The sequence below is a fragment of the Crassostrea angulata genome, chromosome 6, assembly GCF_025612915.1.
Source record: "Crassostrea angulata isolate pt1a10 chromosome 6, ASM2561291v2, whole genome shotgun sequence".
NCBI lineage: Eukaryota > Metazoa > Mollusca > Bivalvia > Ostreida > Ostreidae > Magallana > Magallana angulata.
Window position 1 is genome coordinate 56,248,562 of NC_069116.1, and position 27,392 is coordinate 56,275,953.

The window sequence follows — 27,392 nt, forward strand, 5'->3', positions numbered from 1 at the left end:
CGTAAACATTGCGTAAACATGTCGTAAAAATATAAACAAAAAGATCATTCATATATCATGTTAGCATCTATTCTGATATTTATGTCTATTTCCATTTCACATATTTTTTATTCAGACAAATCTATTGAGTTCTTTACATGAATTTACGACAACCGGAAGCAGAAATTATTTATCAAAGATGGAGGAATCAGAACTTCACACAGGTATTTTATTTTGATACGAATTTTATATCAATATTTCCAATAGAAACAGACACGCTTTCATTTCACATCATCTTTAAATCACAAAACACTATGAAATATTTAGTTTTGGTATCACCTAAGTTGTTTATTGTCAGTAAGCTGGGATTTTAGGAAAGCAGACATCCGTCTGTGAGAGGAATTAACAATCTGTTGAGCAACATTGCTATGTAAGCTCTCCATGGTGTTATTCTACAAAAGACTAAACTTTTTTTGAAAAAATTGAATGAATATTTGGACCTTGAATGCATTTTGATAAGGAATGTGAGCAAGCAGATGGTTCCAAGACATATCATCTTGACAATTGGACATGTTGCAACTAAGGTTGCAGTCTCTTGAATTTAAACCTGCAGTGCCTGATTATTTATCAAAATTAAAGTTTATATCTATTTAATATGTTACGGAGCAACCGTTGAGGTGAGCACAGCATACTGTAGCTGCAATAATGTAGCCCTCTCTCGATTTTTTTGTTTGATAGTAAACAGTAAACATCAGATATAAAAAATCAGAGAGGGCTTCATTATTGCAGCTAAGCATACTGCCTGCCTAACTGGTAATTAAATTTGATTTGAATTGTGGGTCAACTCTGACAACTGAAAATTCAGTATGTCAAAGGGAGCAATAGTTCAAAATTTCTCTTTGCTCAGACATTGTCATTAGAGTTTGCAGAGTTTGCTGGCACTTCACACGGGTTAGCTGTGCTTGCTATAATGGGAAGTAGTTTAGGTCATCAATTATCTGCAATATTTATGTAGTATCCTTCCTATATGGACAACAGCCAAAACAGATGCAATACTATTTTAGTTATTGAGTTATTAAAAGAAAATCATCAACATACATAGACAAGAAAACACTTCCATTTGGATGCATGGACACCATATAATTGATAATTCTCTGAACAATTGTTACAATCAACTCAGGGTCAGTTTACACTGAAACAGCTATGTACACTAACCCACAGGTTATTACATTTTTATGATTTCTACACAGATGACTGAGACGTCTTTTGTATATAAGTGGGGGAAATATTATGAGGGATGAGCTTTTACTCATTCTGTAGCTTTGTTCATGTTTTCATTGACTAGAAAAGGAATACACCTTTTCAATACCATTAGAGTACAGCTTTTTGTTCAGGTTGGTTTTTGATTTTAGTGTTTCATTGTCATGATTTTATGATTCTGTGGGCAAATTAAATTATATAAATGAATCATGAATAAATGTGAAAGACGAGAGATAGTAGTTCAGGAATCAAGAGGGTTCGATGGTTGTAGTCATTTTTAGACTGTATTAATCTCCTATAGAAGCAATCGCAGCTTCTCGAGCCATTTCGATAAAGCTTTGAAGAACATCTCAAATGTATTACATTACAAACTTTGAGAGGCGTCCATGACAACCCCCCTTTTGCAAAGCATAATATGAAAAAAAAAAACTCATCTTAAAATCTGTTTAGATATGAGCTGGACTTGAATAATTTCAATAATATATCCTTAGAAATACCACAGAAGAGACATAATAGATTGTCCTGATGATACTTAAACTGATGGGAAATGACTCCATTTTGTATAAAATTCTAACATTCGGTGTTAATAGCACATTGGAGGTGTTTTTCTCAGCTCCTCCAGAAAGGCCCGAGAGGCTTCAATTGCTATAGAGGAAGAGCTCTATATAAAAATATAGGAAAATTCCCAAATCTGAAAGTCAAGATTTATGCATTTTTTCTTTAATAAGACTTAATAGGTAAACAAATCATGTCTTAAAATTTTAGGTAGATCTGATGGTCAATTTGTTGACCACTGAGCCACCATAAATACTTTTATAATTTGATTTTTTTTTTCCAGACATATGTCGTGTCTGTCGGTGTGAGAGCACACCAGATAAACCTTTGTATCATCCATGTGTATGCACAGGAAGTATACGATACATTCACCAAGACTGGTACGTATTTCTTTATCTGATTGTAAAATGCAAGCTTTATTCGTTAGCAGAAATTATGTCACAAATCCAAATTAACGCTTTGGGAATAAAGATGAATTTTGCTCCTGATATCATCCAATAAATGTTTATGCATACAGTTAGTGTGTTACTACATGTATTGTAGATACCATCTCTTTTATATCAATATAAAAAAAAGGATTTAGTGACATTTGTTGTTTTTCATTCTCCAGCTTGGTGCAGTGGTTGAAATACAGTAGGAAGGAGTATTGTGAATTATGTAAACACAGATTTGCCTTTACCCCAAGTAAGTTACTACACAACATGTTACACAGCTATTAAATGGATCAAAATAAACTTACTGTAGTATAAAATTAACTGTAAAGTTACAAATTTAGATTAAGATTTGTAACATTCCTTTCCAGTTTATTCCCCTGATATGCCAAAGAGACTGCCAATACGGGACATCTTTGGTGGATTATTGTCCAGTATTGGCCGGGCCGTGCGCTACTGGTTCCATTACACACTGGTGGCGTTTGCCTGGCTTGGAGTTGTTCCCCTTACTGCTTGTGAGTGACACAACTACCAGCACTTTGTAGTGGGATTGGGGAGGGGACAACTGTAAACATATTGTATTTAGCTATTTAGTTCAGTAGATGCAGCTTTACGTCAAAAATGCTAGATAGAATATACACCAATATGTGATACATTTACATTAACTGGCTTTGTAACTATGCAATCCATGACACTATCCGAACAATTATTCTTATATTTCTTATAATATTGTAAAATTAAGATAAGAGATGTATATCTATATATACAAGTGTGATTTATGTACATGTTTGTTAGAAATGTACTGGTATAGTTATGATTAATGGCTTCTTTAGCTTACCAAACTGTAGGTAAATGGCCAGACTTATGATGTCACTGTATGATATTTATTTTAACAGGTCGGATTTACCGCTGTCTGTTCACGGGATCTGTAAGCTCTCTGCTGACGCTACCTCTGGATATGTTGTCAACGTAAGTAAACCAGTAAAGCATGAAATATCCTTGAAGCTGAGAAAAGTTGAGTTTTCATTAAGTAAAAATATGCAATACTGGATATAGGCTTCAAAAAATGCTGCATCACAATTTACCATAATCTGTGAAAGAACCAGAACTCATACATGTACTGCGTATGATGCCATAATAATTGTAATCAAGCAGTTGTGTGTTTCTTGTGGAAAAAATATGGCCTCCTACCAATGGATGAATTGTGTTTATGGTGTATTTTGTAGGGAGAATCTGGCCTCTGACTGCTTTCATGGCTGTTTTGTGGTGACCTGCACTCTGTGTGCTTTCATCAGTCTGGTTTGGCTGAGAGAGCAGATTCTACATGGAGGGGGGCCAGAATGGCTCGAACAAGACAATCAACGAAGGAATAACAATAGGGTAGGTTATCCGACGGAAACAGAGAATTATTACTGCTCATGTATTTTATACTTCATAAGAATACAAGTCCTTTTTAAAACCATGATATAAAGTTAAGCAAATATAAAGCTACACAGAAAAAAACCATAGACATTATTTAACAGGAAAAGTTTTTTTTTATCCATGCTGAATTTTAGCATGTTGCTCTCATTTGAGAAAGCTGAAATTCAACCTAGGTCACATAAGGTTTTTGCTTCTCTTTAAATAAGATTGAACTAAATAGTATAAAAACATCGTCTTCTGCATCCCAACAGAACCCATTAGATGGAGGTGTTGTCAATAACCTGGTGGGGTTAGGAGGCAGAGTAAGACCAGCAGCAGCCAATCAGAATGAGGGTAACAATGCAGGAGATGAACAGCCCGCAGCCAATGAAGATGAGCAAGAGGAAGACGGGGCAGAGGGAGTGGAAGGGGCAAACAATGGGAATAATGGGGCTCAAGGTGGGGAAATTCCTCTGATATACAAAAGTACATGAAATATGGGGCACAACCTTGGGGAAATAATTAAAAATAATAATAAAAGGATAAAGAAAAAAAATCAAATTTCATAATATTTTATTAGAACTTTTGATTCTGACATATCTTTTGTAATTTCAAATGTTTACATCATTCTGAACAGATGACAATAATTGGAATCCCATCGAGTGGGATCGGGCAGCAGAGGAGCTGACGTGGGAGCGCCTGCTGGGATTAGATGGATCCCTGGTGTTCTTGGTGAGTTAGGGTGCTATCTACAGAGACTGAGTTTGTATGAGTTGTATAAGTGTTTACAAGGCCCGCTAATCTACATCTTCTTTGTTACAGGAACATGTTTTCTGGGTGGTGTCATTGAACACTCTGTTCATTCTTGTGTTTGGTGAGTATGTTGATCTTACTTGTTTTGTTCCCTTCCTATAGCTGTGAAGATAAGATAAAGATAAATATCAATTTAAATCAAAGTTTTCAAATTCAGTCAAAGTCTTTCACTGTTGTATATTTGATAAAGCATCTCTCAAATAAAATGGTATTCTATAATTTATGGTTACTTGTATAAAGATAGACAAGTTTAAACATTTTGGTATGAAATATGTCTTCTGTTTTGTTATTAAATATATATCATCTGTTTTTACAGCATTTTGTCCTTATCATATTGGTCACTTTACAATGGTTGGATTGAAAATGGATGACATGGTAGGACACCTTCCCTCTCTTGTTCTTCCTTTCTCTTTTTCTCTTCTTATCTCTCTGATTATGTAAATGACCATTATCTATGTGTCACTGACCTGGTTGTTTTGTTGTAGGTGGAATCAACCCACTTTGAAGGCCTCCTGACCACAATGATAGGCTACATAGTCATCTCTGCCTCCCTGATTGTTCTGTACATGATGTGTTCTATTGCTAAACTCAGAAAGTAAGCATAGTAAAATTGTTCTTCAGTATGCAGGACATTTAATATTACATCATTAAAAAAAACCACTGCAAATTTGGTGCTTTTTCTATTTTTATAAGTTTCAAGTGGTTTTTTTAAGTATATATAAGTTTTATATTTGAAAAGACTGCAGCATACATCTATTCAGTTTGAGTCATCTTGTTGTAGGTTCCGTCGAGTGCTTGGTCTGTGTTATGTCGTCGTCAAGGTGATGTTGCTGGTTGTCATAGAAGTGGGCGTGTTCCCTGTCATATGTGGCTGGTGGCTGGACATTTGTTCCTTGGTAAGACTTCATGTAAATACAATGTACACAGAAGAATAAGAAAGTGGGAATATCTCAAATTAGACTCAATTTCTTAAGGATAAACTGTATTTCAAGATCTCATCAAGACACAAACTATTACTTAAGATTTTTTACAAGCACAAACTCAAGTTTTTACATTGATCCCTCTATTGACAGTCCATGTTTGATGCGACACTGAAGGATAGAAAGAACAGCTTCCACGCGGCTCCCGGGACCTCCATGTTCATCCACTGGCTGGTGGGGATGGTGTACGTGTTTTACTTTGCCTCATTCATCCTCCTCCTCAGAGAGGTCCTCAGACCAGGGGTCCTTTGGTTCCTCAGGAACCTCAATGACCCAGAATTCAACCCCATACAGGAGGTAGGAGGTTCTACGCTTTGATTTACAAGGAAAATTTGAATTGCAAGATTTTATAAAATCACATTATTACACGGGGTATAGACATCGCACATGATTTAGATGATTGATGATACAAATGTATAAGGTTTTACTTTGCAGATGATTCATCTACCAGTGTACCGACATGCAAGAAGATTTCTAGCATCTGTTGTAAGTATTTAAACATTTTACAGTACCTTAAAATAAAACTGCTCTCAGTTTTGTACTTAATAAACCTTGATATATCACACATACCGGTATATACTGATGTATCAATTTTGTCTGCATTTAAGGTCATCTTTGGCAGCACCGTGCTCCTGATGTTATGGCTGCCAGCCAGGGTCATACGGAAGGTCTTTGCTTCCTTTCTCCCATATCATGTTATGTTGTCAAGGCAAGTGCGAACAAAGCAACTGGGAGAGACATATTTACCTAGTGTGTTAAAAATGAGGCTTAAAGAGCTAATGTGAAACATCTAAAAGTGTGTTAGAATTAGTACTGCAAGTACCATTGTCCTCTTGCTTCATTTGACCCTGTTTGACCTGTCTGTTACAGTGATGCTCCGGTCAGTGAACTCTCCCTGGAGCTCCTCCTGTTACAAGTGGTGCTCCCCGCCCTCCTGGAGCAGGGCCACACACGCATGTGGCTGAAGGGTCTGATCCGGGGCTGGACCGTTGGGGTAGCATATCTCCTGGGCCTCAGGTCCTACTTATTGGGGGACACAGTCATACAAGATGGGGTAAGATCCTCTTCTATGTATGGATGTATAGTATTGTACACTGAAGTTAAACGGTCATTGAATGGAATGAAGTGTTTTATTGCTTGTACACTATACTTATGTTATGGAATAGAGTTTTAAATGCTGACATGTGTTGGTCATTGACAGGATAATGTTGTTGAGGGTGAGCCAGCTGTTAACCCCCAGCCTGCAGCAGCCAATAACCCCGCCCCACCTCCCGCCGGTGGGGGACTGAGAGCCGCCCATGTGGCCATGTTACAAGGAGGGGGCCCAACAGGATTCCAGTCCTACAAGAGACCACCCCTCTTTCCTTTCAGAGTAAGATCTACATGTATATGTATTCTCCCTTGATCGACTAACATTGCATCCATCTGAATGATTAAAGAGTAATGAATTACACCCTGCAAGTTGCAGTCTTAATACTGTTCAATAAATTTTCATGATTTGACTGTTCCTGTGAAACTTTCAGATTGTGTTGCTGGTCCTGTGTCTGTGTTTCACTCTCTTCTTCATGAGTCTGGTCTCCTTAGTACTACCTGGTAAGTCTAGAGGCCTAACAATCCAAGTAACACTTGTTTAATGTTAATCAACATGTTGTACAGTTCATATATTATCATATATTATATATTATTTTAGTGTTTGTTGGGCGTAAGTTGATGTCGCTTTGGATGGGTGAAGCCAAGATTCATGAGCTGTACACGGCAGCATGTGGTCTCTATGTGTGCTGGGTGGTGCTACGAATCGGGACCGTCCTGTATAACTGGATCCCCCAGGGAACCTCGGTCATCCTCAACAAGGTCAAGGAGTGGGTCTTTCTGGTCAGTCACAGTTCTCAGCTCCCTAGAATAAAAGGAGTAAGAGAGAGCAATAGAGAGAGAGAGAGAAAAAAACATAATGGAAATGAGATAACACATTTATGATTAAAATATGCCTATATGCATTTATCTTTTATAGATCTTTCAAATATGTTTTTCTAGGCATCTAAATGCATTCTGGTGGCATTTCTGTTGATTGGAGTGGTACCATTGTTGCTAGGACTGTTGTTTGAGTTAGTGGTGGTGGCACCACTTAGAGTACCACTGGATCAAACACCCATATTTTTCCCATGGCAGGTAAAGTCCCTGTTTCCCATTTAAAAAGTGGATGTAAAATACATGTACATGTATTAGCTACAGTGGATAAAGACAGACATGCTTGCTACTCTATCATTTTGGTCATCTAATCGGTTAAGTTTATTTATTTTTGTAGGACTGGGCACTTGGTGTACTACATGCAAAGATAGTGACCGCCGTGACAATGATGGGTCCCCAGTGGTGGCTAAAGAGGGTCATAGAGCAGGTCAGAGGGCAAAAGTTCATCTGAATAAAGCAATGAATCAGATAAAGCAAATGTTTTGCTATAGTGGTTCAACTAACATTTTGTCTATTTTATTCCAGGTGTATAACGATGGTATACGTAATATAAATCTTCGTTTTATTCTGACAAAGTTATGCGCCCCAGTTATTGGGGTGTTGGGGATGTCACTTTCTGTACCCTATGTGGTGGCCAGGAGTATTGTCCCTTTCTTAGGTAGGATAATAATCGGTTACTCGTGAACAACTTACAGTGTATGTATTGAATTAATTAGATACAAAACAACGGTCTGTGCCCTTTCCATGTACCGGTATGTAGATTAGATTGACAATTATCTGTTACTTTTTTCCCCTAGGTTTTCCATTTGAAGTAGAGAACTTGGTGTTGAGAAGAATTTACCCATTCCTCCTTGCCTGCATAATTTGTGTGTTGATTCTAATATTTCAAATTCGCCAGTTTAAAAGACTTTATGAGCACATCAAAAACGACAAGTAAGTTATTGAATTACATGTATTTGTAATTAATGAATGCTATTTTGGTCTTGCATTGTGGTCATCATTTGTGTTATATTGTAACTATCTTGTTCTGAATACCAAATGGTGGCAATTACAAGTCAAGCAAAACAAGATCAAATTTATTACATGTACAAATACATGTACTGTATACTATAAAGTATGTTATACATGTTCAATGATTTGATGCCAGGATTTCTATGGTTAATGTTCTGACTTTGTTGTAGGTATTTAGTGGGTCAGAGACTAGTCAATTACGAACCGCATTCGGCAGCCAATGTCGTGCCCAAGATGCCTTCCTCATAAAATGACTCACAGTCAGTGGACGGGAACAGACGAGGAGCAATAATTGCTGATTTGATACTTTTAGTTGGTGTACATAGTATTGTCAAATCACTGCATTGTTGGTGATTTTATTCAGATAATATTTCTATCAGTGATAGAATTTTCTATAGCTGTATCCTACACAAAGTGCTGTGTTTTATCTTTTTGTGATGGGTTGGGAGATTCTTTCCCAACCCTTGAGTATTCCTATCTGCATTGGAATCCTTACAATAGGCTTCTGTAAGCAGCACTGGCAGACTTGTGGAACTTTCTCCCGCAGAGTTACATATACATGTACATTGTACATTAACATAACCAAACACACAATGCCACATTTGAGTGGAAGGGTATGCATACAACATGAATTGTAATGAACTGATTAATTAAGAGATATGTGTGTGTTTGTATGTATATGTGTGTTATAATCTGTTAAAAGAGTGATTTTTTTATGTTGTGTAGGAGAAGGATAATTGTTAGTGTTTGGGGATGTGGCAGGAATACTGGTGTGAGAGACTGACTGTATAATTTGTGGTATACCGGTACATGTAAATGCTAAGCTAGGCTTAATAGGTCTTTATGTGAGAATCTGTTAATTGTACATGTATGAGTTAATGCATGCAGAACCTTTCATGATTGTATGAAGAAAGAATGCATTAGAATGAGTCAATGTAGGGATGTAGTTCTGGATGGGATTGGGTGAGGGTGAAAAACTATGTTAGATTTTCTAATATATTTTTGGTAAAGTAAAGATCGAGTGTATCTGTACTGATGCCATTGAGTTAAGCTCTCCCCTTCCTTTTTCCTATTGTCGTATCGGCCAATGATAGGCGAAGGAGGGGCTGATTGTAATCAGACTGATTTATGTGATGATGTTATAATGATGTCATGATGACCTTAATCATTATGTACATGTATTCATCCTTATACATTTTTGTGAATAGCTAAAACTTCTGTGATTTGTGAAGCTTATATGTATTATTTCGTTCTATTCTCAACCCTTGTCATAAATAACCCTAAATGTTTAACTTTTCAGTGTGATATTTATAAGTCATTTAATCTACATGTATATGGAAATAATAAGATTGTTTTACATTTACATTTATCTTTAATGTGCATACTTGAAGACCATTACTTTGATTTTTAAAGTGATTGGAGATTTAAAATGTACATGAATGATTTAGACTTAATTAATATTTACATGAACATGCATTTAGATTGTAGGATAAGCAGTTAATGCTCTGATATATGGAAGTGTTATTTCATTTATATGCATATGTACACAAATATTTATTTAAAAAACTCAGCTTCCTGAGAGACATTTATAATAATTCTTATCCCCAGAAAACATTCCTCTTGTATAAAGATGTAATTTGTTGAGTAGACCCCCAGTCATCATCTACACATCATTACACAGCATCCCAAATAATGTCTGGTTTTATGTGTCAGTGATTGTGCCAAATATCTTTGTTTTATTTGTGTCTATGAGTGAGTGGTACCTGTATTACGAGGGATTATCTCCGTGATGGATTATCTCAAATTCTATGTAAATTTTTGACCACAGACATAAACACACATAAATGAATCAATGCCTTTGTTTGATTTGTCATTACATGTAATGTGAGCTGTTAAAACCTACCACAGACATAAACACACATAAATGAATCAATGCCTTTGTTTGATTTGTCATTACATGTAATGTGAGCTGTTAAAATCTACCACAGACATAAACACACATAAATGAATCAATGCCTTTGTTTGATTTGTCATTACATGTAATGTGAGCTGTTAAAATCTACCACAGACATAAACACACATAAATGAATCAATGCCTTTGTTTGATTTGTCATTACATGTAATGTGAGCTGTTAAAATCTACCAATGAGCATTTCTAGTTCAGTTGAGTTTTTTTCTGTTGATGAATTATTTTTGTTTAATTCCTGGTTTCTGCAATGGTAGAAATTAAATCTGTGTTGATTGTTTCCTAATGAAGAAATAGAAATACCATAAATAAATGATAGAAATTGTCTCATTTCATCAGTCTTTATCGATCCTTTGTTTTAGCAACTGAAATGCATAACTTAAATGAAGAAGAATTTAAGAAAAGATTTTAAGTAGATTGATGGAGCTAATGTGCATGCACAATTTCTTCTTAAATCTATTTATATGTCTTGTGTATGCATACATATAATCCATGCAATGATAATACGTGGAGAGTGGTGGAGAGGTCAGGATCATCCAGCCCATAAACATTCAATCTTATTAAAATTCACTTTCTATTGTGACCAATTTGGCTTTAGAACACCACTCCCTCCCCGCTCTAATAAACAAGACTCTCTCTCTGTATGTGTAATCTAATTAATTTAATTAGGCCCTCAAAAAAAACAAACTAACATAATCTTTGATCATCCAAATGAAAGAATTAAACCATGCAACTCCCCCCCCCCCCCCTTCTCCTTATATCCTAGTTTTTAATTAGACTATGGGGAAGTTTATTTCACCCATCTATCATTCAATAAGGTTGTTTATTTTTATATGGCGAAAAAATCCAAATTGTTTGATCCGCCCAGAGTGTTTTTTATTCTTTAACAAAAACCGAAAGTAGATGAGAGTTATCGACCTTGAACTTTCAACCAATTAGATTGGACGAAACACTTCGCTGCTACAGGTGTTGACAAGACAAGTTGTGTGTATAGCCGTCTGTTGTCGATTGGGAAGAGGTAAGTTGAACTATAAGATCGAACATAGTTTAACTTATGGGTTAGGGCTTCTTGAAAGAACGCCATTATAAAAGGGGGCGTATTTTGGGAAATTTCCGTGCAATAGGTCAAATCTTTGGTCATGTGTATGTGGACAAGTCATAGTGCACGGTGTGGCGGAATTCATATGTTAGTCTGTGATAAGAGGTGTAACACAGTCAGTTTAGTTGTTCTATCACCACCATCATTGAAGAAAAATGGGTAAAATATCGTTAGCGTTATCCGTGGATACAAGCGTATTTCGTTTATCTATAGAATGTTTTGTGTATAATTCATTCATTGTAATGTGATATTCTCTTTTGAGAAGTGGACAGGCATAGCCTACATCCATGTAGGATGGATGGATGGATGTAGTCTATGCCTGTCCACTTCTCAAAAGTGAATAGTAATGTGATTCTTTTTTACTTTTCAATAACGTTGTCTTACAAACAATGTCATTTTTTATGAATACAGGGAAATGTAACCAGGTTGACACGACAGAGCTTTACCCCCAGCGGTGGGACCCCCCTCACCATGCCGACCCCTGATTACATGATCCCAGCTGTCCTTTTAGAGCCCTTTAGCGGAATCACCATGCCAAGCCTCACGGAGTTCATCAGCATCGTCTGCCAGGGAGCTATGATCTTTGGCGGCGTGTTTCCATTCATTCCACAGTACCTAGACATTAAGAAATCCGGGAATGCTGACGGATTCTCCACTTTTGTTTGTCTTAACTTGTTGATTGCCAACATTCTCCGCATCATGTTCTGGTAGGAACTGTTGTGGTTAAGATTATTCACAACATAATAATTGATTAGTTAGATTTTTCATATGACACATCTCAGAAGTATAGATACACATGTTTTTATACAGATTCCAGTTTTCATTTTTTGTTACTAATAAAGTTTTATAATACCCGGTAAAACTGTTTTAGGTTTGGACGTCATTTTGAGCTGCCCTTGCTAGCCCAGAGCATAATTATGGTGTTCACAATGCTGGCCTTGACGGAGATCTGTGTCAGGGTCAAACACAGAAGTGAAATTCTTGCTTCCAAAGAGCACAAGTTCACAGGTAAACTCCAGTAATATTTTAGCAATTAACCTGAGTGTACCACCATACTACTAAAATGATGTCTGATTTTCCTCTTCTGAAACTTATTTTTGAAAATTAAAAGTCCGTAGGCAATAGCCTTGTAAATTTAAACATATCACTTTATGGTGCTTTAGGAATATTTTAAATATTTTCATTACAACTCACTTCAGTAATATTTGATATTTATTTTGTACATCACATTTTTCTGTATACTTATGTTCCATCAGTAATTTATATCATTTTAAAAACTTTTTTTTAAAAGTTGATAAAATACAAAAATTTGTTCAGATTCATATTCTGATCATCCAAATAATGGAGAAGCACCTCCGAGATTAAATCGTTCTGTCTCGCCCGTCAGAAAGTTTCTTGGTATGTAGTATTTACCTCAGTGTTTTGCTTGCTCTTGCATTTGACAGCCTCTTGCATATTTAATATCCATTTTTATCACATGTTCATCCTGCTATTACATGGTACCTAAATATTTTATGATGCATGGTGTACCTCAGAAATCCTACACCACTTGAAATCATGAAAATATCTCGGAATGTTGCATTTACTCCTACAATGAATTGTATCTAATAAAATTTATTGAAAAAAGTCTTTCTAGTACATGTAATATTGAAAATAGAGGGTTCAAATTGAATCTATTTGATGCAAATATTCAATTATTGTCTATCAATTTCAAGGAAAATACATGTAATGTATTGAGCAGGTTTTAGAATTGCATACACAAAGAAAATATTGGAGCAGATGATTACAAATAAACAAGGAAGCTAAAATTGTACAAAATTTCTTTTCATCAAGATGTTTTAATACTGCATGTACTGAGAGGAAACATGTGATAAGAAGATGTTGATCATTTGTTAATGTTATATTTGTGGAGTGCATGTTTAGTTGAGTTTTACCCGTCCTCTAGCAGAGGAACAGGTTTTTTCTCTCATTCACAATGATAGTAGACAGTGTATAGCTGTTCATATTTGTTTTTGTTGATGTATGGAAGCTAACAACTGCTTTTGTTCAACACTTTCTTATACTGTATGCATATTTTGTTGTTAGACATACAGTGCAATAGGTGTTGTCTATTATATTTTGCTTGATAAACCAAGGGCGGTACTAATCCAAACTAAGATGCAAACAAAATTGACAACAATTTGATGTTAACATTCAGATTTTTCCAGATGTGCCCTATCAAATATAGATAAACAGTTGACTGCTTAATCTAGCAACTATCTTTAACATGTACATATGGGTATTAAGGTATTTCACTACACCAAGACTTATACTTTTTAAGACACTTCGTCACAAGATGGCGATTTAAATGTTTTGTTTAACTGTTTGTATCAATCGGTTCAGATGTTTATTGTCATAGCTCAGGGGTTAAAGTATCAGGCTTGTGAACAGCAGGTCATGAGTTCGAATCCACCTGGGGCTTTTGTTTATGTTTACCGAATGAAATTTTTGAAAATACCATTTTTGATCTAAATTGCACATTTTTTCGCCTATTTGATAGATATACTTCTTATCCATCATGCTTTCTATCATAAACAAGTAATTTTCTGCTGATTTGAGAAACTATTTCAAGGTGTAGTGAGGCACCTTAAACAACATTTTATCAGTAAAAAAATTGCTGACTAAATCAGACTTGCACCAACAGAGAAGGAACCATGTTTTAGCAGAATGTTTACTCAATGACTAGGCAAGAGTTAAGTAAGATACAATTCAGCATGACACATTACGTACTAGAAATTCCTCACGCTGACTCCTGACCCCTCACATTCTGCATGAACCTTTTATACAGAACAGAAATCCTTATTACCATATCGTTAATGTGCATGAGTCTTAATGCCTTGTTTAGTATTGCATTAACAAATTATCCAAATAATCGACAGCTCCAGGATTTTTTAAAGACTCTCTTTTTCACCATTTTGATCATATTTCAATTTTATTAGATAAGAATTTAATTCTTGTTGTAACATGATTTCTGATTGGCTAAATAATTGTTTTATATTGTATAAAGAGTGTTGCCTACATCACAGTTAAAAAAACGTCAAAAATGTATAAATCCGCCTGATGTTACATTTGAATTTTAAGCAATAAGTTGTCATTTTAAAGGTCAAATGACTGTTTTTATCTACAACTAATAACAAAATTTTAAATTACCGGTATAAGCAATGAATTCAATATTTATTACGGTAATTTATATGATATAAAATGGTTTGGGACAGTTTATGCTTCTTCATAAACCGCTTTGCGGTTAATTCCTTAATTAAAGCTGCTAGATCTTCTTGTTTTGCAAATTAAAGTTTCAAATAATTTTTTTATACAAATCAGAACACAATTGCATATTTTCAAAAGGAAGCAAAGGAAATATTATCAGAACAATTACCCTATTAAAACTCGAGAGAATTCTATAAAAAAATATATTAGGTTTATATTGTGATTTGTAACCACTATAATACACAGTCTCTCCTCCACAAAATGAGGGATTCCAGCTCCATGGGACACAATGAACAGCTTGCTATTTAGCGTATCTGTTTTCAGCAGGAAACATGTCGTGAATAATTCTATAGATTTGTAGTTAGCGTAATATAATACAAATAAACAAATGTTTGTTGTTTAACCCCCTTATTTCTAATTTCAGATTTTGACCGAGCATATTTCTGGAAGTGGACGTATTTTACCAGCTACCTCCAATTCACAGCGGTGTTTACCGTGGTGGTGGGCCTCATGACTTGGCTATTTTTAGACAACATGTATTACGTAGAGACAATCGGTTTCTTGGCCGTGTTTGCTGAAGCCATGCTAGGAGCACCTCAGTTCTACAGGAACTTTGTAAACAAGTCCACCCATGGCATGAGGTATGTGTATGAGATTGTCAGCTTGCTTACTTGATATCTTCTCTTTATCATACATGTACCTAAATTCTCTCGTATACCAGAAGTGTGTTCAACAGAGTGGATGCTCACGAGTGCTCGCCAGAATTTGTGTTACAGGTATAAGGAATAGTGATGAGCACTTTGCAAGCACCCACTCTGCTGAACAGGCCCCTTGTAATATGTGTTAATCCACAAATGGTACTTGTACATGTATCTACAGTAAATTCTGAAAATACAATTTTGGAGTTTCAATTGCGAAAAAAATATGTACTAGGTATATGTATTGAATAAATCTCTTTGTTGCAACATATATGAATCTGTAAATTAAACCTTTGTTACACCCATTTTTGCAGTAAGAAGATGGTGGGTATGTGGACTTGTGGGGACTGTTTCAAAACAGGATATTTCATTGTGCGGCAAGCACCTGCCCAGTTCTGGATTTGTGGGATGTTACAGGTGGGGATTGACATCTCCATCTTTCTGCAGGTGTACTGCTACAGGAACAAGGCCGCCATCAGCTGACCAAGAGGACGCGCTAGGATTTACAAATGAAAAGAATTCTTTGTTCATTATTGAATTCGATGCTTTGCTTTCAATTGTTTGAAGCCATGTTTATTTTATTTGGGATTGTATTAAGTTTTTTTTATTAATATTTCTAGTCCCATGTATTTAATATGTAAACATACATGTGGAGAATTATGCATTTTATGTTAAACAAAACCTTCTAGTTTCAGAAAATTGTTACTGATCTCACAAAGTTCACTTGTAGATTTTTGTTCCAATTTTATTCTTTCCTGTCATCACTTAGCCTGATTGTTATCAAAAGTCCTGACCAGTTTCCATGTGTTTATTATGCTTTCTGTAAGGGCTGTTGCATTGACTATCACATTATTGAAATGATCATTACATTTGTTCATTCTCAGGCAAATTTATGATTGTCCTATTCTTATTGCATAGCACAGTCCTTCATTACATCTATATCCAGATAATCATTCTTCTGATGATCCAGATTTTTAAATGTTTTTGTACATTTAAATGAATATTGGTAGATGTACTGACATAAAAGATACCTGGGTAAACATGTTTTCTTTCAGAATAATCTCTGTATACCTATATTGCTGTAATCTATGAGATTACATTCTGAATCAGTTTGCATTTAAATTATACTGTAAAACTTTATTTTTTGAAGTGTTTAGGATTGTCTAACTTCATCATCAATTTTTTTTTACCGTACTGTATGTTATTTGGAAGACATAAAAGTGTTTTTTTTCATTAAAGCAAATTCATTGTTATTTTTACGCAAGTACTTAATTCCGCAGTTCTGCCATTTTGCATTAAATTGCCATAATATAAAATTGTGAAAGCCAGATTTTTATCTTACTTTCAAATCTGTCAGAAAAATAAAAACAAGATCTTAAAATATGGAGGTGTGCTTCTCATGATTTTATGCAGGTATTAATTCCTTGCATTTAATTAGGAATCCACAGTATGCTTTAATTGAACCAATACCAGGTATGATAGACAACATTCCAAAGCGTGGCTCTATATGATACCTAACTGATATTGACTATGTTTTGTATAAAGCAGATTTACACTTCATATACATGTACACAGCCAATGTACAGGATATCCTAAGCTTGTGATAAAATTTTAACCAAAGCTATCAGATGCAAAATTATCTGATGATTTAATATATTATATATTGTATGATATTCTTCCTTGAAAACAATACATAGCTGAAATTATATGAATTAGGCAAAGAGTACAAGCCCATGCTTGTACATAAGTGTTTACACATTTTTACTTATGAGTATGTAATAGCGATTTTTTGTGCAATCCCAAACAAGAAGTCTGCATCCGTCATCTATCCAAACCAGCAAGACTTGTGCCATAGAATGAGATTTGCATAACTTGACATGTCAATGGTCTTATAATCATCAATCCAGTAGCGTAATGTCAGTACCTTTACACTTTAAACTGTGTCTAGTAATATTTCAATGATTTGTCAGGGAAGTCATATTGCAATTCATTACAATACATGTATAAGTTTATATGATATGTACTTTAGCCAAAGGTTGGACAATATAATTAAGTTTTATTGAGTACATTATTTTATTATTATTTTTTTTTTTTTTGGGGGGGGGGGGGTCTTTTTCACCTTATCATTCTCATACTATTATTTCACAAATGCACTGCATTTAGTACCGGGTAATATATATTGTCAGTAACTAATCTGATTTCTACGTGGTCATTGAGGAACAAGAATTAATATGCTGGGTAAAGATATATAGCATTATGGATGAAATGGATACAGGGCCCACAGGACTATAACTTTTCTAACCTGAATTCCCAGTCTCTAAATGAAAGTTTTACCTCAAAATTATTTACCTGTCTTCTAGGGACTTGTGTTGGTTAATACATTGAGTCATGAATATGTATATTATAATTATTTTTATATATTATGTATCAAATGAAACCAAACATTGTTTTCCATCACTTGAACTTGAATTTATATAAGCATTGTTTTTACTTGAACCGGGTATATTTCCAGTTAGTATTGTACATCTAAATTAATTTTTTATAAATACTGAATTGAATGTAAACAAAAAAAATTGATACAAATATCTGTACAATTTATTTGGGCACAGTAATGGAGTGTGTTTTCTTTTATACAATCAATGAATATATGAAGGTATTGAAATAAATATTGATCCAACACTTGTATTTTCTGTCATGTCTTTAGGCAAGTGCTCTTTATGTCTCGATCTAGTTTTCAAGTGTACATTAATTTTACCTTATAAAATTAATAATTACAAAGGGATATCTTTTAATTAAAAATTGTGGTTGATCGGAATCTCTATAATGAATAATCAATTATATTCAATTAATTTTTTCCGAACCGAATAGATTAAAACATAACCAGTTAACCACGAAAACGCATGGACCAAAACCTCAATGTGTTTGTGATCGGGTTCGACATTCAAAGAAACCTTAAAATTGTAAACAAGGAAGTATGACTTTCTTCCTGGTTACTCACTTACTAGAGCAATGAATTTTCTCTTCATTTCATTATAGCAAGATGACTTCCTTTCACGAATCAATCAAGGAGCTCATAAGTGGTAAGTGATAACATGTATATGTATATGCAGATATTGGAAGTAATCAATAAAAGAGGAAGCAAGCATTTTGTAAAAGGGTCTGCCAACTTGGCAGTGCCAAGTCGAACACCGAGTGCAATATTTCCATGTGTGACTTATGAAATTTATTAAAGAAAAGTAGATCAGGAAAATGAGAAATCTCTGAACTGTCAGTTCTAGCAGATTAATTTTAAACTTAAACTGCTGGGATTGGGTTATGTTACTAATCAAATAAATTCTCTCTCTCTCTCTCTCTCTCTCTCTCTCTCTCTCTCTCTCTCTCTCTCTCTCTCTCTCTCTCTCTCTCTCTCTCTCTCTCTCTCTCTCTCAAGCATCATTATGGGGTTTTTTTCTATTGGTTATACACATTTGACATGGTTGTGCTATATTTTTTTTGGTAAATATATACGATACAATTAAATGGTTTTTATATAACTTTTTTTTATTTCTTTCTTCCACTATCATCTCTTTTATATGTGTCAACATGTGTATACAATGTATATACACTGGTGCATCATTTGATATTGTAACTGATGTTCCTTTGATTCAGAGGTGGAAAAGTTTCTTGTCGAAACAATAAAGAAAGAAGCCTTGTCCAAGACCTCTAAGGAACACAAGCAGACAATCCTTGATAAGATTGGACGACTGAGGGAGGAGTTCCCACAATTCACCCCAGACAAACAGTCCGAGGACACCAAATCAGGTACAGGGGCAGTGGGTGGGGCAATTTATAATACATCTGTAATAGAGGAGACAATGGGCGGGGCTGTCTGTTATACAGCAGTATTACAGGTGACAGAGGGTGGGGTACATTGTTATACATATGTATTACATGGGCAGAGAGTGTGACTGTATGTTATACATGAACATTTGTCTTACAGGGGGCAATGGTTGGGACAGTGTTATAAATCTGTAGTACATATAACAATCGGTGGGGTATACTGTTACAATTAAATTACAAATTACAGTAGTGGGTGTCGCATACTGACAGTATAACAGAGAGTAACTGTTATGCATTTGTATTTTAGAAGCCAGTAGATGATGCAAATTGTGGTGCATTTGTACTGCATATTTTATATGGTTTAGTTGTGGGGAATATTGTCTCATATTTGAATGGGATAGATGTGTGTAACACGTTTCTACATTGTATAGTTAAAGCAACAACTGGTACTGCAAATTCGTCGTGCTATTCAAACTGCGAAGGTTGAGTTTCGTTAAGTTAGAAAAGTAAATAAAAGGGAAGAAAATTACATACATTTACGATATGTATTTATATTTCCGGCCTAGTTACATTTAGCTGTACAATTATATACATCATTTGCGTGTGCGTTTGTAAGGGGGCACTTGAAATGAATTCAGAACAGTATAGTACAAGAGGATGTCGCTCCAAAGAAGGACAAAATGTATTAGCGTTACACCTAGCACTTAATATGCTTCTCTGTGATTCATAGTGATATATTGCTACAAATAATAAAATAAAATCGAACGATAAAGAAAAGGACAACATGGAATCGAACATATGTGCATACGTCTGATTTCATCGGGACGTAAGTTGAGCAAATCAATAGAAGTTAGGGCAAGCTGTGAACACCCCCCCCCCCCCCCCCCCCAAAAAAAAAAAAACAACACGAAAAACAAATAAGAAATTAAAAAAAAAACCTACGAGGTTATTACCTGTTAAACGACAAGATTTAATTTTTTTTTTATTTGAAAAAAATATTCACTAGTATCTGAACGTAAATTAGTGTGTAAATGCGAAAAAATCAAGAAATAATGCCAATAGAATATTTCATATAACATTTGAAATGTATTATTTAAAGATAAATACCTAAAATAGATACCTATCTTTTATACGAGATAGAAACACACCTTACTTCAGGTAAGGTAAAGAACGTAAATAATTAACCAATCAGATGCCGTTTATATTTGGGAGGCTAAAATTAGAACGGGTGACACAGGTATATAAAATGGCAGCCTAGCGGTGGTTAGCAATTACATAAACAAACTCTCAGATGTCATTGTGTTGTATGCGCCCCAAGACCAAGTTTGAAGAAGTTGGAATGGCGGAAGTGCGAAAGAAGTTAGTTATCGTGGGTGATGGGTCCACCGGTAAAACATGTCTATTGATGGTTTTCAGTCGCGATAAGTTTCCCGAGGTCTACATACCAACAGTGTTTGAGACGTACGTAGCAGACATTGAGGTGGATAATAAACAGGTGGAACTGGCTCTGTGGGACACAGCGGGTCAGGAGGACTACGACAGACTACGCCCACTCTCCTACCCCGACACTGACGTCATCTTAATGTGTTACTCCATAGACAATCCCGACAGCCTGGTCAACATTAGGGAAAAGTGGACCCCCGAGGTCAAACATTTCTGTCCCAGTGTCCCCATCGTTCTAGTGGGCAATAAAAAAGACACACGCACTGATCCTGAAGTGATCAAAGAATTGGAACTGGAGAAGAAAGAGCCGGTAAAGACCCAGGAGGGACAGGCGGTGGCGGAGCAGATCCGCGCCTTCTCCTTCGTGGAGTGTTCCGCCAAAACTCAGGACGGTGTCCGTAAGGTGTTCGAGACAGCCACCCGGGCGGCGCTACAGGTCCGGAAAAAACGGAAGCTGCGAAAGTGTAAACTTTTGTGATTTTATGTTCATTTACAATTTTTCATGTTCTTAATTTTTAAAACTCTTTTTTATGCATAACATATCTGTGATAGTGCAGGATTGTATCCACAAACTTGTTTTGTATGTAGGTCCCTAGATAAAGTTACTGCATACTGTGATATTTCTGTTATAACATTTATTTCAAAGTTATTGTTTTACATTTTTAGCTATTAGCGATGTTCAAATTTTCTAAGTCAACGAATTTGAAATAAGTATTCCTTTGTTAGTGATGACTTGTATTTATATGATATCGTAAGGCCCTTCCTTTGATGGATAGCCATGTTGCCTATGATGTTGAAAATACATGTATATGTGTTCATTCAGTTGTAGTAATGGTGCAATGTGGCCCATTTAGGTATTTATTGAATATAATTTGTATATGTAATGGTTTGTTTGTGTGAATGTGTAAAGAAAGTAAATTATTGTGTTAACGAAAGTGAATGATATGTTGTAACTTGTTTGTTTGAAATTAAACTTCATAATTGAAATTTGATGTGTTATCATGAATTTGATGAATGATTTGCAGATGTTGATACATGTATTTTGTTTTCTACTTCTTTATGTGATGTTTATCTTTACAAAATTCAATCTCTTTAATTATGATTGTGTCTTGTAAGCTTTTTTTGGCCTCGGAACTCTACGGAAACGTTGGAAATATCGGTTGTCGTTCCTGGGTAAGATGTCGGACATGGAGAGGATATTTTATTTTTTTATTTTCAATACTGACTTAACACGTGGAATACAGAAATGTGTATCTTTATTTTGAAGTCCCATTTGGTTGACTATGCATTCGCTTGAGTTATGACCCAATCTATGGTGAGGTAATATGACGATACCTGTACAGGGATAGATCGATGTTAGTTTCTATCAAATGATGTATTGATAAAGAGTTTTAGTGATCTCCGAATTTCACAGGAAATGTTAAGCCAATTTCGAAATTTATCAAGAGAGGATTTGATGAAGTAAAAACATACAAAAGTACAAACTTTACAAGATATTAATAGTAGAGAATCCCGTCAATATATCACCATAACCTTTTTGCTGGAACGGAACATTTTTCAATCTAAATATATGGAAGCAATATATAGATCAACCAGTGTAAAAAAATGATTTTTTAGAAAAGAAAATGTGAAAATAAAACACGTATGATGTTCGTGAGTCTAATCAGAGTCACGTGATTTTATCGATACCATTATAATTACATACATGCATGGGTGTTTTGCCTGACCATGGGTACTGCATGCTTTGACGATTTGATGGGCTCATTGGGTGTTGTATTGATTTTAATCTTTATTCCCAGGACTCAACAGGATATATTACAAGGTTTAAATACACAGGGCAGATAAACGGTTTTATGTTGGTATTATATCTGAAACTATTAAATATGACTCTATATTATGAGACACGAGTAAGGAAAGTTATGTCCTGTTTTTAAATATCCCGATATATTTGCATACTCATGTATCACCATTTTTTATATCAAGCAGAACGATTTGCAATCGAGAAGCATTGGAGACTAGGTTAGTGACTGTAGCTAGCAAGATACTAGTATTTAAAGTGAAAAAATGCCCACATTCTAGATTGACGGCTGGCTGGAGATAGTCATAACTTCCTTTTATATAATAAAAATTATGAAGAAAAAAATTATGACGTTACCAAAGTAGTACCGTGAATACCGAACACTACGATATTTACAATTAGCGTATACATACGCGTATTCATCATCGGAAACCCACGACCAGTCTCGCATACGCTTATGCGAGACTGGCCCGTGGGTTTCCGACGATGACGCGTATTATGCAAAGCTGAATACTATTGTTTCTATATTGTATAATCCTGGGGATTGCTTTTCTTATAATTTATGTATATTTTACCATTATTTGCTTTGGATATAGGACCTGCGCTCTGAATTGATTACTTTGAATTTATTTGTTACAATTCTCTCAAAATGTTGCCCGATGGCCGTTTATTGCCGTAGAGACCAACACTATTGAAATGTTAAGCAACACGACTAAATCTTAAACACCAAGAATTTTTTGTTTGTTTGTTTGTTGACAATGCACGCTGACGGTCTGATTGTAGTCAATGCTACACACCTTTGATGTTTACCTGTTTTGTGTTGTAGCTGACCAGAGTTTTACGGACGAGTCTTCAAGGACAGGCGGAAGTTCTAACGCTGATGACGAGGACCAGTATGGCGACTCCAGTATGTCTAACTATGTCTATCTATCATACTTACCTATATACAGGGCACCTGCTTCAATCAGTCTCTTAGAGTAAAAACAAACAGAAAAATATCAAATAGTTCAATTTACCCGAGATTTCGAAAAGGGAGATTTGGAAAAGAGAGAGAGAGAGAGAGAGAGAGAGAGAGAGAGAGAGAGAGAAAAGAAAATGCCGGATTTACTGTATATCGAAAGCAACATTCATTTTTTGTAAGCTTGAATCATATCTTGGTCACTTAATACTAGTATGCATGCATTGAAGTAATGACCTTGGGATTCTGGATTGTGTGTAAATTTTGGAAGCTAGGATTATTGGAATCCACGACTTATTTCCCGTGTAGAAGTCTCTAACATTTATTGCATTTTGTTTGATGTATACTTTTCTATATTTTTAGACATTCCTGCCATTCCTGCTCAAGATTTGACAGATACAATCAAATGTGGCTTCCTGGAGAAAAAGCAGAGGAAAGGTATGGCACCACACAGTCATCCAATCATTGACAGTCTGACTGATAGTATAGACACATCTTTTACAATTCTAGATTATATTTGATATAGATATTTCTAAATGATAGATATTAATTTATCTAAATGATCTCGTTATTTACTGGTTCCCTCCTTTGATGAACTGGTTCTTGTTCCTCAGGAGGACTGTTTGGGGGCCCCAAGCTACAGAAGCGGTGGTGTGCCATAAAGCACAATATCTTCTACTATTACGAGTCGGCCAAGGAGAGGAAGCAACATGGCGCCTTTTACTTGAATGGTTACTATCTAGAGGCGGCTCCAGAGGCGGTGGACAAAAAGGACTCGGCGCGACGCGAGCTCAGCTTCCAACTCGTCTGTCCAGCAAAACGAACATACCAGGTACTCTAGTTGTAGGCAGGTGAACAACTCATCGATGAGTAATGATAGACTCTTGATTCAATTTATATCTGTTTATGTGAATAATTTTGAATAAAAACTTACAGGTAATTATTTCAAAGATAAATGAATAAAATACCGGTTTATAGACCAACTTTTATTCGTGACAACTTTATTTTAAGAGTTTTAAGTCAAATAAATAATACACTATATCTAATTTTTCACTTTAAAAAATTAATTTTGCACAATGACACGATTCAGAAGTTTGATTATAATATAGATTGAAAAGAAAATGAACTAATTTGTTTTTTATGTTGTAATATTTTCTTTTGTTAGTTTGTGGCCCTGTCAAAGGAAGATTATGACGACTGGAAAGTGGCCATCAGCAAAGGAGCTTTAAGCTCTTCCTCCAGAGAAAACATTCTAAGTAATTCACTTTATATTCAACAAGGACATGTAGTAAAACACATAAATTATTGAAATGATAAAAGTCACCATTTAAATTTTGCAAATGAAACTTGGCAACACAGGCTAGAAAATTAGATCATCTCAAAAATTACTGGATATATGGTAATATTTTTGGGTAAAGTGTATTTTTAGCTCACCTGAGCTAAAAGCACGTGCTTTTCGGATCACTATGTCCGGTGTCCGTCTGTCTGTCTGTAAACTTTTTACATTTTTGACTTCTTCTCCTGAACCACTTGGCCAATTTCAACCAAACTTGGCACAAAAGCATCATTGGGTAAAGGGGATTTAAGTTTGCTAAAATAAAGGGGCACGCCCTATTTTAAGGGGAAATAATTAGGATTTATTGAAAAAAAAAGAAAAACTGAAACTTTTGTGGAAGCATCCTCATATAGCGTAGATTCAAGTTTGTTCAAATAATGGTCCCCGGGGGTAAGATGGGGGCACAAGGAGGGGGGGGGGGGTGAAAGCTTTACAAAAGAGTCTATAGAGTTAAACCTTAAAAATTTACTTCTCAAAAACCAATAGGCTAGAAAAGCTGAAACTTGCATGGAAGCATCCTCTGATAGTGTAGATTCAAGTTTGTTCAAATCATGGTCCCCATGGTAAGGTGGGGCCACAATGGGGAGGTCAAAGTTTTACATAGAAATATATAGAGTTAATCTTTGAAAATCTACTAAAAAACCATTTGGTCAGAAAAGCTGAAACTTGCATGAAACCATCCTCAAATAGTGCAGATTCAAGTTTACTCAAATAGTGGTCCCTGGGGGTAAGGTGGGGACACAATGGGGGGGGGGGGGGGCAACTTTTTACATAGGAATATAAAGAGAAATTTTATTTTAAATCTTCTACTCAGAACACAACTGGCCAGAAAAGCTGTAACTTGTGTGAAGTATCATCAGGTAGGGTAGATTCAAGTTTGGTCAAATTATGATCCCAAGGGGTAGGGTAGGGGCACAATGGGGACCAGTTAAATCTTTACAAAGGAATATATTGAGAAAAATCTTTTTGTATAAAAAAAAAACGATATTCTTAGAAAAGATGCAACATTACTAAAAGCAACCTAAGATAGTGTAGATTCAAATTTGTCAAAATCATATTTTTAGGAGTAGGATGGGGTGGGGGGTAAAATTTTAAAAAATAAAACATTTTAAATTCACCAAAACTCAAATGTTATAATATATGGTTTTACTTACTAAGTATATGCAAGCATTTTGACATATTTTTGATTCTCAAAAATTGTTTAGACTTTGGCCTCAGGACAATTCTCGGGCTTCACAAGTTTTATGTAGGTTTATATCTAATTTGATTTAGATCGTCTTGAGAACCGTAAGGCTCAATATGTAAAATGACTATACTGTGACAAAAAGGGATCAATGATGAACAGAATATCCAGGGAAAAAATGATTTTTTAAAATACAGGATCTGTTAGACTACATTGTCTATAATTTTTTTTGGTATGTTACTCTGTAAAGCTGATTTTATATTGTCTATTGTGTTGCTCAAGTGAGCAATGTGGCTCAAGGGCCTCTTGTTTTGTATTATGAGCAAACTATATAACGTCAGGTGCCTGTGTTTTGCAATGATGTCCATTCCTTGATTGAAGGTTTCCATATACTAGGTAGTATACAAAGGTCCCTATATCCATGGATCTATTTCAGATGACGATGAGCCTGGTGAGGTGTATGAGGATGTAGGAGCAGGCGATGACGCTGTTGTAGAGGAAGTGTATGACGATACCCTGGATGAACCTGAGCCCTCCCCCAAACCAGTTGTCAAAGCTCTCCCCTCCATCCCCCGACCCCCACCTCCCAGCATACCCACGGAACCCACCTGTGACGAGATATATGATGATACAGCTAATCCTGATGATGACATTCAGGAGGAATACGATGATTGCGTCACTGCTGTTCCGCCACCTCCCCCTCCCACCCCCGGTAGATCCCTGCCTGAAATCCCAGGATCCCGCAAACCGCTCCCATCGGTTCCCCCTACTCCCCCACCTTCCATCCCAAAGCCCCTCCCCAACATTCCACCCCCAGAGGTGCCAAAAGAAAGCAAGCCTGACGCGAGTTCTGAGCCCCAAATACCTCCTGATCAGGACTACGAGAACATGTTCCTGGGGAAATGGAACTGCAAGGCCGACAGAAGCAACGAGCTGGGCTTTAACAAGGGAGATAAGCTGTACATTATTAGTCGGGAGTTTGATGACAAGAGTTGGTGGGTGGCAGAACTCAATGGAAAATTTGGTCTGGTGCCCAAAAATTATCTTACCCCCGCGTATGAATTGGCTAGATGAAGACTGTATCTGACTGAAACAAAACAGAATCTCTGTGAATGATTCCAAGTCAATATAGATGATACATTATTTCTTCATTCTAATAGCTAATGCAACTTTAAAAATTGACGTGCAATATATGAATTTAAAACTACATGTATTTAGTTTTTACATTAAATTATTTTTTACCGGTTAATTTTGTTGTTGGGTTTTATTGCTATTAAAGATTTTTAAAAAATTGTGTCCAATTCCGATGTTTATTTGTTGTCCATGTGTTATTAACTGTACAGTCGAGTGCCAATCAAGTGTTGAGACAATTCTTTTCTGTTGACAAACATTTTGGCATTTTCCACTTGGCTACAAATCGTTTACTACAGTATAATATACGTGTACGGTAT

General features: G+C 35.6%; 4 protein-coding genes across 7 annotated transcripts; all 4 read left to right on the plus strand.

The window, feature by feature from the left end:
• Nucleotides 1-122: 122 nt before the first annotated feature.
• On the plus strand, nt 123-10,696 carry LOC128187033 (E3 ubiquitin-protein ligase MARCHF6-like). Of its 2 annotated transcripts, none has more exons than XM_052857101.1 (24): nt 123-203; nt 2,078-2,174; nt 2,405-2,478; nt 2,597-2,740; nt 3,122-3,194; nt 3,452-3,605; nt 3,899-4,085; nt 4,264-4,358; nt 4,449-4,500; nt 4,756-4,814; nt 4,925-5,034; nt 5,221-5,335; nt 5,513-5,716; nt 5,855-5,905; nt 6,028-6,128; nt 6,290-6,473; nt 6,621-6,791; nt 6,943-7,012; nt 7,110-7,327; nt 7,451-7,585; nt 7,722-7,811; nt 7,910-8,042; nt 8,182-8,317; nt 8,566-10,696. In XM_052857101.1, the coding sequence occupies exons 1-24, from the start codon at nt 179-181 to the stop codon at nt 8,642-8,644; spliced, it is 2,757 nt and encodes a 918-aa protein (XP_052713061.1). In that variant the 5' UTR covers nt 123-178; the 3' UTR covers nt 8,645-10,696. The 2 variants fall into 2 exon arrangements, with proteins under 2 accessions (XP_052713061.1, XP_052713062.1); XM_052857102.1 differs by having other exon boundaries at nt 7,110-7,291.
• A 566-nt stretch (nt 10,697-11,262) lies between these two features.
• LOC128187039 (solute carrier family 66 member 2-like) lies at nt 11,263-18,083 on the plus strand. Of its 3 annotated transcripts, none has more exons than XM_052857113.1 (6): nt 11,263-11,379; nt 11,872-12,167; nt 12,332-12,468; nt 12,778-12,858; nt 15,131-15,347; nt 15,719-18,083. In XM_052857113.1, exons 2-6 carry the CDS (start codon nt 11,932-11,934, stop codon nt 15,885-15,887), a joined length of 840 nt encoding a protein of 279 aa, XP_052713073.1. In that variant the 5' UTR covers nt 11,263-11,379; nt 11,872-11,931; the 3' UTR covers nt 15,888-18,083. The 3 variants fall into 3 exon arrangements, with proteins under 3 accessions (XP_052713073.1, XP_052713075.1, XP_052713074.1); XM_052857114.1 differs by lacking the exon at nt 11,263-11,379 and adding an exon at nt 11,491-11,619; XM_052857115.1 differs by lacking the exon at nt 12,778-12,858.
• Nucleotides 18,084-18,357: 274 nt separating this feature from the next.
• Nucleotides 18,358-27,190, plus strand: LOC128187036 (src kinase-associated phosphoprotein 2-like). Its single transcript, XM_052857111.1, has 7 exons — nt 18,358-18,484; nt 19,053-19,205; nt 23,291-23,371; nt 23,786-23,860; nt 24,037-24,254; nt 24,588-24,678; nt 26,378-27,190. The coding sequence occupies exons 1-7, from the start codon at nt 18,445-18,447 to the stop codon at nt 27,013-27,015; spliced, it is 1,296 nt and encodes a 431-aa protein (XP_052713071.1). The 5' UTR covers nt 18,358-18,444; the 3' UTR covers nt 27,016-27,190.
• LOC128187040 (ras-like GTP-binding protein Rho1) lies at nt 20,310-21,641 on the plus strand. Its single transcript, XM_052857116.1, has one exon. It carries the CDS (start codon nt 20,515-20,517, stop codon nt 21,142-21,144), a length of 630 nt encoding a protein of 209 aa, XP_052713076.1. The 5' UTR covers nt 20,310-20,514; the 3' UTR covers nt 21,145-21,641.
• Nucleotides 27,191-27,392: the final 202 nt, after the last annotated feature.

Coding starts and splice junctions, on each gene's coding strand:
- LOC128187033 (XM_052857101.1), top strand. CDS start 179: ATGGAGGAATCAGAACTTCACACAG. Junction 6,792..6,942: donor CACCCCTCTTTCCTTTCAGA/GTAAGATCTACA, acceptor TGAAACTTTCAG/ATTGTGTTGCTGGTCCTGTG. Junction 7,812..7,909: donor TAAAGAGGGTCATAGAGCAG/GTCAGAGGGCAA, acceptor ATTTTATTCCAG/GTGTATAACGATGGTATACG.
- LOC128187039 (XM_052857113.1), top strand. CDS start 11,932: ATGCCGACCCCTGATTACATGATCCCAGCTGTCCTTTTAGAGCCCTTT. Junction 12,469..12,777: donor CAAAGAGCACAAGTTCACAG/GTAAACTCCAGT, acceptor AAATTTGTTCAG/ATTCATATTCTGATCATCCA. Junction 12,859..15,130: donor GCCCGTCAGAAAGTTTCTTG/GTATGTAGTATT, acceptor TTCTAATTTCAG/ATTTTGACCGAGCATATTTC.
- LOC128187036 (XM_052857111.1), top strand. CDS start 18,445: ATGACTTCCTTTCACGAATCAATCAAGGAGCTCATAAGTG. Junction 18,485..19,052: donor AATCAAGGAGCTCATAAGTG/GTAAGTGATAAC, acceptor CCTTTGATTCAG/AGGTGGAAAAGTTTCTTGTC. Junction 23,861..24,036: donor GGAGAAAAAGCAGAGGAAAG/GTATGGCACCAC, acceptor CTTGTTCCTCAG/GAGGACTGTTTGGGGGCCCC.
- LOC128187040 (XM_052857116.1), top strand. CDS start 20,515: ATGTCATTGTGTTGTATGCGCCCCAAGACCAAGTTTGAAGAAGTTGGA.